General features: G+C 40.7%; 1 protein-coding gene across 2 annotated transcripts; it reads left to right on the top strand.

Moving 5' to 3' along the window:
• The first annotated feature begins 1305 nt into the window (after window positions 1-1305).
• Window positions 1306-4950, top strand: LOC114545647 (DNA damage-inducible transcript 4-like protein). 2 transcript variants are annotated; one of them, XM_028564064.1, is made up of 3 exons: window positions 1306-1443; window positions 1690-1835; window positions 2755-4950. In XM_028564064.1, the coding sequence occupies exons 2-3, from the start codon at window positions 1745-1747 to the stop codon at window positions 3243-3245; spliced, it is 582 nt and encodes a 193-aa protein (XP_028419865.1). In that variant the 5' UTR covers window positions 1306-1443; window positions 1690-1744; the 3' UTR covers window positions 3246-4950. The 2 variants fall into 2 exon arrangements, with proteins under 2 accessions (XP_028419865.1, XP_028419867.1); XM_028564066.1 differs by lacking the exon at window positions 1306-1443 and having other exon boundaries at window positions 1714-1835; window positions 2688-4950.
• The last annotated feature ends 6182 nt before the right edge of the window (window positions 4951-11132 follow it).

Genomic DNA, 11132 nt, shown 5'->3' on the forward strand with positions numbered 1-11132 from the left:
TGCTCAGAGACCCACACTATGATAAAATGTATCAAACAACCTGCTTCCTTTTATTCCCGGCTGCTAATATCGAAGCCTTTTGCACGTAATTTAAACAAAGCCTTGCTTATCCCGCACTTTACACAGTATAGGCCTGCTGCATCCACAAAGGCAGTAACACTAGCTAAAGCATGTGACTTTTTTTTCTGAAGCATATCTAGTTCTCCCCATGTGACTGGAGGAAAGCACTCTCTCTCACTCTCTCGCCCACTGGATTCCATTACCCTTTAGCCAGCAGAACTGCTGGGGGTAAGAGGGGCAGCTCCAGTTACTGGGAGAAAACGTCTGTTGAGACAGTAGATGATGAGGGATAAACTACTGATGAGCTGAACAACTGTGCTCAGTGTTTACCTGCCAAATGTACAAACGCATACACATGCAGTAAAATCAGACATCTTGGCTTAGTACAGCTGGTCAAGCAGAGGCTTCCTCCTTCTATATGTAAAATAGGCAACAAATGTCTGTTTTGATTTGTTTTAGATGTTCATTTGGGGAAATTTTTTGCTTACTTTACACATAATTAGATGCCTTTCTGAGGTAAAAGCCACTCAGAATAGATTTAATTATCTGAGTTTCTATTTGGGAGTATTTTTTCATATGACAACTGCTTATAATGCTTGATTTTGCTGCAGATCCCTTGGCCCATGAGGTTTCAAGACCAGTACCATGTTTTCATCTGCTGAAAATGCTGTAATGCTGAAAATGGAGATTGTTGTTTTCAACAATTCAGTTGGAAGAATAACAGCATTTTGTGTATGAGGATAGTTGTCTAAGCAAAGGTGCAGGTAGGAAATATGAACAGTTTGGTTTAAAAATAAAAACAATTCTATCAGCAAGGCTGAAATATATTTTTGAGGGTTTTGTCTATAATAAACCCTAATAGATAGTAAAAAAAAATACTAAAAAACAACATGACTCCTGAAAGTGACACAAGATTAAAATGTTTCTTTGGCCATCATTCCATTAAAATCATGGTCAAAATTGTATATTCTAGGTGGATGTTGCATGCATGAAAATAAAAAGCAGGGTCAAAGTGGATTAATCCACAAAATCCGTTTTTTCAAAGCAGATACCAAACTTCACTTCACAAACTTCATCTAGTATGTTACCTCGTCCGTGTAGCAACACAAATATTCTCCGCAAGTATTGGTCAATTATTTAATTCAACCACTATTTCACAGCCAATCAGGAAAGTTTTACGTCGATAGGCGTGTTTTTATTGGTCAAACCCTCGGGTCAGCTGAGTTGAGTAAGGTATAAATAACCCTCAGAAGTTTGTCAGCTCAGCTGCAGAGTGTATGTCTGAGTACGTGTGTTATTCTTGGAGATAAAACGGCGTGTGTGTGTGTACATTTATGAGTAAACGTCTAAAACTAAATTAGTTTGCACAAATTCATATTTAAGGTAAGTCATTTGATATTCCGAACAAATTGCTGTTCGCTAGAACTCAACATCTAAAGTAACGTCAGTTAACTTCTGTTTAGTAGGGGGCGGGTAAGTTGTGTTCTTAATGGCTAACGTTAGCTATCTACATTTGACAGTTTAAGCGTTCACATCATAACTCTCTTAATAAGCCACCAGTCTCTTAATGAGCTAGCTAAACACAACCCGCTTCGACTGTTGCCCTGACGCTGCTACGTCGTTTTTCAGTCAGCATTGCCTTTAAACCAGAAGAAAACAGCCTGGAGAACTCAAGACTGTCACCATGGTCGCCACAAGCACATTGAAGACTAAAAGCAGCGAATGTATTTCCGAATTGGTTGACCGAAGATATGATCAGGCTTGCATTGAGAAAGGTAAGCGTACTGGCTTTTTCGGTGTGTTTTTGTCAGTGTAGATAACCTGCTAGTTGCTGGATACTTCCAGGTGTGTGCTTGTTTATTACCCGTGTGGTGCATGGCTGCAGCACTGGAGGGGAGGGGTGCGGGGAGAGGGAAGTCAACAGAGGATGAAGTCATCCCTTCAGCCTGTCTTCACAATAGCAGCCTGTGTATAATAGCCAATCTAACAGCAGTTTTTTTTTTCATAGCAAAATTATTGTATGGCAAAACTTATATTGTGATTGGTATGATTCATATCTTAAGGTTTTGGACAGTTGAGCAGTTTGTGTGATGACACTGCAACCAGAAGGGATGCAAAAGCAGATTCCCTCACTTAATCATTCAACCCTTTATTTAAAGGTCCCATGACATGGTGCTCTTTGGATGCTTTTATATAGGCCTTAGTGGTCCCCTAATACTGTATCTGAAGTCTCTTTTATATAGGCCTTAGTGGTCCCCTAATACTGTATCTGAAGTCTCTTTTATATAGACCTTAGTGGTCCCCTAATACTGTATCTGAAGTCTCTTTTATATAGACCTTAGGAGCAGGATACCCAGGGCTCGGTTTACGCCTATCACCATTTCTAGCCACTGGGGGGACCATAGGCAGGCTGGGGGAACTCATTAATGTTAAAAAAAAAGAACTCATAGTGACATTTTCAAGCTATGGGACCTTTAAGCCTCAAATAATTGAAGTTTCCCTCATTTGCAATGATGTCAAGATGCAGAGAAATTCCGGTAAACAATTTAATTATTCATTTGTAGTTTAGGACTGGTCAAAACTAAAAAACTAAAAAAAACACATGTGCTTCGTGCATGTTTTTTCAGACTGAAATGGCCATTTATTGCCCTGCTGAATTGATCCCTAAATGTTCAACTTCCATCGTTTTCCCAGAACTGGATTTCTGGGATCACTGTGTGGCTGAACCCCAAAGGAATGCAGATGTTACTGAAGACAGAACCTCTCAACAGCTGGCCAAGATGTTTGAAAACTGCCTGTCACGAGCCAAGAAGACAACGCTGCACTGCTCCTCTGTGCTGGTACCAGAGAAGCTCACAAGGAGAATAGCTCGCGAGGTCCTGCGGCTGGCATCTTGCGAGCCCTGCGGCCTGCGCGGCTGCGTACTCTACATCCACCTGGAGCTGGACAAGGGCTGCAAGCAGCTGGAGCGCATCGTGTACGATGCCACCGTGGTGCCCACATTTGAACTGACTCTTGTTTTCAAGCAGGATGGCACCGCCTGGCCCAGCCTACGGGACTTTCTTTTTATGGGAACCTGCTTTGCCCCGACTTTCAGGCATGTACTTAAACTGAGTCCAGGTTTCCGGCTTGTCAAGAAAAAACTGTACTCCTCCTCGGCTGGTACCGTGGTAGAGGAGTGCTGAACTATGGGAGGGATTAAAGTGGGATATGGGGTTTCCTGTGGTCAAACGCACTTCTGCCCAAATGTAAGTGACACTCCAATGGTGTCATTTTTGACCGTGTTTTTGCACAATACAGTTTTGTCAATTCAACTAATTGTAGCCAGTCAGTTCAGTTTGGAACTTGGGATGTAAAGTTAAAAGCTGTTGAATAAATTACCCTTATTGTTCTGGGTTTGGCTTCAGTGTTTCGAAGTGAATTTTTTTTATTGGCAAAATTGTACAATTCTGGAGGGGTTTTTGTAATCGAAGAGTTTGTTGCTCAGACACAATTTTAAATTGTACATTTTAAAGATGAATGTAAAACCATGTTCACAATCAACATGTTTGAGGGACATACTGTGGGTACACGTTGGTTAAAGACACTAGCCACTTTGATGCATCTGTGTTTCCAGATGTGTTCAGCAGCAGTAAACCTACCTGGGCTTGAATAGGAGACTGGAACATAGTCTTTGGGGGCCATATGTAGCTTGTTGTGGAATGCTGTATTTAGGGCTGTGGATGTTTAAAGACTTGAAGACTTAATGTCTTGGGAAGATGCTTCTGTGATGATGTGGGCTTCTCACACTAGGGGAATTTGGATGCCTTAAATGTCATATTTTTTTTTTTTTTTTTTTTTCCACTCTGAGCGATGCTTTTAGTGTAAACGTTTTACATTTTTATACCCTCTTCCCAAACACACCTTTTCAATGCAGAGCCTTTGTAGATTATTAAAGGGATGGTTCACTAAAATGTAAAAGCTTTTTGTTTTTTTATTTTTAAATGTAATTTTGTTAACTCAGACATGCAAAGAAATGTTACATCTAGTCATTTGAGAAGTTTTTGTTTTTTAAATGCCATCAACTTTCTTTTGAAGGAAACTAGGTCTTGTCTATTAGACAATAAAAAACTGAAACTTTTATTTTATGTTTTGTAGATTTGATTCAGTGCAATTTGCTCAAAGTCAAAATAATTGTTTGTTCAGTCACAGAACATTACGGTGTCCAGTCTGGAGCCATGACCAAGACTGGAGTGGGCAGACAACAGTGGTAAAATGCAGGCTTTCTAAACTGGGACAACAAGATCTCCACAAGAAAGTGATGTGGTTATTATGCATGGTCCTGGCTAGTCTGACAAAACAAACTTCAGCGTGACCTCATGGATGCCACCAGCAATCAACTCTAGTACAACTTTGTAGGCATCCTGTTATTTAGCATAACTACTAGAACTTAAGATGATTCAATTACTGCTCTTGGCACTATCCTTTTGATTTTGTGAGTCATTACACTTGTATTTATTGATCCCATCTGCTCCTCCAGGCCTGTAAGATTGCATATAACTAGCAGTTTGTGCACTGCACACACACTGCTGTAGTGTTTATATAAGCTCATTAGCTGCTTGTGGTGCAACCCTGCACAGTGTGTGTGACATTTCTCTCACGGTCTTTAATGGAGGTGTCTCCATAGTGATTGTGTAGGCCTTGGTTTGTCTGCTACACAAATGAGATACAAATGAACTAAAGAATGTAGCGCTTGCGTGGGACATTCAAGGGATGACGTTTTATGCTGGTTACCTTTTATCTTCAAGTTAGCCGCTTATCTTTTTTTGTAAATGCATGATTTAAAGTACCTAGGCTATTGATATAATGGTGTGTACTACATGTTGATTGCATAAAGGTTTTTCTCTTTTACCAGTTCTACTGTCATTCATGCACAAACAATTGAACAGGGTCATGTGGTTACAGTAGTTTAATGACCGAAGCACATGATCTTGTGTAAGATGCATCACTGTCATTGTGAAGGCACAAAGCACCAGTGATCCTTTACTTGGCGTCGCACGTACAGCACAAAACCCGGCCTGACCCCTTTCCCTTGCTGTGCTAATGTGGGCCAGCAATACCACCTCTAGTTGAGAATGTACAAATAAACTATTCCTTTTAAAAAGCACTTGAGTGTTTAACCCAATCTTCCAGTTTCTGCAGCCAGTAAAGAAAAATTGGTGTAGACTCATTGACACCCACGCTAAGCCTTCTGATAATTGCTGAATTTTATCAGCCTACTAAACCTTATAATCTTTGTTAATAAAGTCCCTTTTTTAAATGGGACATTCACAGTATGTTAGAGCCTAAGTTCCAAATGCTCCTCCCGAAGGACACCGACATGATTAATCTAGCCTCTTGGAAAAATACTGAAGGCCTTTGGACACTGCTACAACCAAAAGTATCTGAGCTGCGCTGTACTTGCTAGGCAGCTCATTCACTGGAGCTCATAATCTGTTGGCGGTACTTGAGATTCTCAGTGTCAACATGATTCATCTCGAGCCGCACAGTGTGGGTTTCAGTGACAGGAGCGTGTTGTGAAAGGGGGTGCGTGCCTCCCTGCCACAGCTGCAGAGTCAGTCACACTGATCAGAGTGATCGCACATTCCCACTGCCTACACATCACATTCTGCAGCCTTGACAGCCTACAGATGTTTGCCAGCTTTGAGTCCCTCTCCATCCCCAGGGGAGTGTCCGAGTCACTGGATAGGCCTGTTTGTTGCCGAGATGAACTGGCCGTGATTCCATGTTTCCTCCTGACCAACAACCTCTTTCTGGGAAGGTGGAAATCTGATAAACATGGCTTAAGGGTGCATGGGTGTCACACTGGGATCAAGTGTGATCCAGATACCATGTTTATCTGTCTCCCGAGTGTTTGTATATGATCTATGTAAACTATGTTTTTTTTTGGCTTTGCATTATCATCTTCTCTTAATTTTAATTTACAAGATATTCCCAGCCAGTGTCAGACTTGGCTGTGTATCTATCTACTGTAGTATATGTATGGTAAAAAAAAAAAAAGTATAGTGGATATAAATGGATATAGAAATTAGATCCTTGTTTACCCAATTCACTATTTCCATTTGGCATCAGGAAACAATAAGGGACTGATTTTGGACAGTCTATTGATATGCCAGCTGCCCTGTGAGACTGTAATGCTCATTTCACAACAGAGAAACAATTTTTTTTATGTAATTGAAATCCAAATTAAAATGTATTTTTTTTCGTCAGGTCACTGACAAATCAATACACATACACACAGACCCCTAAACAGCAGAGAATGAAGTCTCCATCCAGACAGAATGGTGGGGTTGTTAAATATGAGCTTGCTGTTTGCTCTTTACTGATGTTATTCCTGGGTATTGAAATTCAAATCTTTCTAAAGACTGTTGCAGTTGAGCTGGCACCATGCAATGTTGGTGAGTGGAATTTAAAATCTTCTTTGCAAAGCCAAGCAGCAGAGAAGCACGTAGGTAAACACTTTAGCACCAAGGACAGTCTGATAGAAGACACAAGCTGAGGGACAGTGCAGTGTATCACTGTAGTCATCAGTAATAATTTAAACAGGAACACATGCTAAACGTAAAATATTGTATTTCTGCTAATGTTAGCATGATAGTCACATGAGGCTGGTTCTGTGCCATTGGTAACAAATGTTACCAAACATGCTGATATGTTTTAGTAACTGTAGGCTATGTTCACAATCTAAGTTTAGGGTGAAGGCTAACATTTCAAAAAGGAACAAAAATATATCTAAAAGAAATACAATTCTACAGTATTTTACGTTATGCTTGTGTTAATATGCTTGCATAAAAAAAAACACCTGTTGATGTTATGCAATACAAGGAAATACCTTTGCAATAAAGCTAGCCTACTACAGTGAAGTGTGTTTTTAGGCTGAGTTAACTAAGTGTTACAAGTTTACATACACGTAGCTTCTGATTGGATAACATAACATCTCTGACACACCCACCATGCGAGAGAAAGCATACGAACTTGTTGCACACATACACACCGTTTCACAACGTAGTAAAACGGTGAACCGCTGAGGTTGAACGCGCCCCATACCTCAAAGTCCGTTGCGCGGTTGGACACCGTTTCACACCGTTCCGTTTTGAGATTGAACGTGCCCCGATAATGTTAAGGCCAATTTATTGCTGACAAGTTGGACATCAAGCCGGGCGGCACTTTTACCCTTCACAACAACAATAACCTCTGAGCTAGCAAAGCTAACTTTAAATGCTGAAAATGGCAAGTTTTGACAAAAGTTTGAATTGTGCAATTAGGCAGGTCTGGTTCTTTCGGTGAAGGATTGTAAAGATTTACAAAGAATATATTTATGGCATTTAACTGGGACGATATGGGGACCGATTGACCGGCGGGAATTGCTATGGACGAAGTAGGCTAACCAACGTTACGCGCAGCAATGCACTGGTAAGAGCACATTACATTTAACCATTTACCGTTATCCAGCTAATTTATAACAGCTCATGTAACTTACTAGCCTGGATGCCAGCCGAACTTAGCCCCGCCCACAAAATTCGAGGACTAGAATCTGAGTATGACCACGTCAGGCTAGTAACTTACTGTATTGTGTGAACATTTAACTTTTACATTTTAACTTTTAATTTCTTCTTCTTCTTCTTCTTCTTCTTCTTCTTCTTCTTCTTCTTCTTCTTGTTATGGCAGATTATTACTTTTGTATTATACCGCCACCAACTGTACAGGAGTGTATACCATGAACTTTTAATTTCATGTGGCGTTTTTCTTTTACGGGCTGCAAAATGCTCCACCAAAACAAAGTTACTTCTTTGACCAAAACAATTTCCATCCGGTTCCATCCAGGTTCCATCCGGTTCCATCCCGAGGTTGCTACATCCGGAACTCTCCGCCCAAGACGATTGTGATTGGTTTAAAGAAATGCAAAAAAAAGAAATGTTTTTTTTTCCTCCTATCCCAGAATGTATCCCAGAATGTATCCAGACCAAGGGGATAAGCTTCGCTTCAGAACTCGAGCCATCTATGGCGCCATTTTGTTGCTAACTGGCCATCACCTCCTGTTAGCATTCCACTGACCGCCATTTTTTTTTTACATCACTTGACTGCGAATAACTTTACATCAGAAATGTTTGAAGACTCTATTTGTCCGTTGTTTAGTTCCAAAGAAACACGACAATGTATTAAAGGCTCCATTACCTTGTACCTCACGTTATGGCTCCGTAGCAGACGTTTTTGTAAAAATAAGCTAACGATTGTGTCATAACCAAGTGACTTACTGTCGCATAGTAGAGGAATTACCGTATAGTACAGGAGAAGTTCGCAGGCAGTTTCGACTTACATGAGCTGTTTAGGTTTAATTACTAATGTTAACTAGCATGTTAATTAGCCTGTGCCCATGTTATCTCCTTACATACACCTACAGTCTCCGTATCTGTAAGATTGGGAATGATTGAGATTTCTCTTGGCACAGCTACCAGAAGACTTCCAACTTTCAGACACGTTGCTCACGTCACATTCTCTCAGTTGGAGGCTGCGCAGTAAAGCTGGCCATCACCGGAAAAGTGCTTCTAATAGCCTTCACTGGTCTCCGTCCAGAGCAACGGGGTCTATTGGTCCATTATATACTGTCCATGATCCAGACCCAACTCCACAGTGCGGTGTGAAGATAGGTCTAGCATTGTACAGTAGCCTACATGAGATACAATACAAAATCAGTGTGCTTTCCTCACAGCCTCTTGCACTTAACAGCCAATGCAGCACTTTCAAATGATGCTTCATGAGCTGTTGATCAACTTGATATTTGAAAGAAGTCTGACTACCCAGCATCTAAATTTACAGCATTCAAATGTTTAGGAGCACATGATTTAAAATTGATTGCTGCATGTGGTCATAGATGCCTTGAGGTCCTGAGCGTAACAGAGTGTAAAGTACAGGCAGTGCCTTCCCAAGAACTTGGTGTCTCTTTTTATTTTCCGTTTCATTGGCTCAAGTAGTATGTTTTGGTTTTGAGGGTTGATCGTATAATAATAACTTGAGTAGGACACATTATTTTGAGTAACTAAGTCAACAAGTGGATGACGTTTTTAAATAAACCATTACGTCTGTGTGGAATGGAACAAAATAGCCCTAACAGACACATGATGCACATGTTTAACAGAAGTGTATTCCTAAAAGAAATAAGGATATTTTGAGATGTTGCTATGCTATTCGCAGCAGTGTGGATAGAGTTTAGTTTAAGTGTCACTGCAGTGTTTAACTGGCTGGTGTGTGACCTTCGCAGGACGCTGCCTCTGGAAGATTTGGAGCTGACAACTCCTCCATAACTAATGCACTGCTGGCTACAAACACGGATTTCTCTGGCATCTGACAAGTGGGCGTTGTCTCACTTTTGACCTTTTTATGGCGAGCTGCTGGAAGTAGGTTGTTGCCTGGGTGAAATCACCTTCGTGACAATGGGCCCCTTGCATTAGTAGAACTGCTCCAATGGGTTTGGTTGGAAATCTGTGCCAAATCATGACTTTGGTGCAGATATATGGCGCATGACATTATTTCTAATAAGCGCTAATGAAAAGAGCAAGAAGCTTTAGCATTCCATAAATTCAGTGCCATTGAGTCATTGTTAACAGAGGCCCAGTGTACTGTATTGAGTCATTCATTTTGAAATGGAGCATCTTTTCTGGCTCAAAAAGACCTCATTGTGACAACTCTGCACAGTCCAAAAAAGCCTCTATCATGCAAAGGGAATGTTTGTATTAAGTGTATGTGCCAAGACGAATCCCTCAGGAAAACATCAAAATAAGCAGCCGGTTTGACCCTTGATGTTAAAGCAGATTACTGGTGTCAATCTCGCTGATCATTTCAGCTGGGGTGCACAGAAACTCTGTAACTAAAACAGGAAGTGCTTTAGGATGACTGACCACGTTTCTTTTGCACTTTATTTTCCAGTGACATGTCAAAATATAGTCATGAAACTGTCTTTGTCTTCCCCTGTAAAGCATGATAACAGCTCTGTGGAAACTGTGACCTTTTATGACAAATTGACTACAAACAGGGCACCAAAGGAAGAGGCACATTTTGTTATGTTTACAGTTAGAAGATTAAGTTGCAATGCTTATTCCACCACTTAAAGGTGCTCTAAGTGATGTGACGTGTTTTTTAGGCTACAACATTTTTTGTCACATACAGGAAATATCTCCTCGCTATCCGCTAGCTGCCTGTCCCCTGAACACACTGTAAAAAAACACGGTCTCTGTAGACAACCCAGGCTCCGCAAACAGCAACAAAAACAAACTGCGCCAACCTGCCCCAAAAACCATAACAAACAGTGTTCCAGCCAATAACCGACAAGAAGGAGGTGGTTGTGTCATGAATACGCATTGTGGAAGTAGCCTACGTGCTAGCGCTGCTGCAGTGATGGCTCAACCAGCTCCTTCTTGTCGGTTATTGTCTGGAACACTGTTTGTTATGGTTCGTGGGGCAGGTTGGCACAGTTTGTTTTTGTTGCCGTTTGTGGAGCCCGGGCTGTCTTCAGATACCGTGTTTTTTTACAATGTGTTCAGGGGACAGGCAGCTAGCGGAAAAATGTTGTAGCCTAAAATAGGCGTCAAAACACTTAGAGCACCTTTAACTTGAAACAGCATCTGCAGCACTGGATAACTCATTGTGACTAAATTGTAATTGCAGACTTGATTGCAAAGAATATAAATTATCATTATGAAGATATGTAAAAGCTCATTTAATTGTTGCATGAGTGGTGAAGTGGCCATGACCCATTTAACACTTCACTCTTCATTATCATTAATTTAGTATCTATATTTATTCCACTTCAGTATTCGCCTAATTAACATTCCAAATATCCCACGTTCATTCATTATACAGAAGAAATGACACTGAATGTGTTCCAAATTGCCATTCTTAGGATGCTCTGGATCATTTTTTCACTGATTATGGCACTATAATCAAACCAGATGTCTTTTACAGTGTCAGTCACAGTGTTGTGGCTCAAGTCCTTCATTTAATGACTGGACAACTGGTTAATTTTTGAAAAACCAGAT

This window comes from Perca flavescens, chromosome 19 (assembly GCF_004354835.1).
Source record: "Perca flavescens isolate YP-PL-M2 chromosome 19, PFLA_1.0, whole genome shotgun sequence".
Lineage (NCBI taxonomy): Eukaryota > Metazoa > Chordata > Actinopteri > Perciformes > Percidae > Perca > Perca flavescens.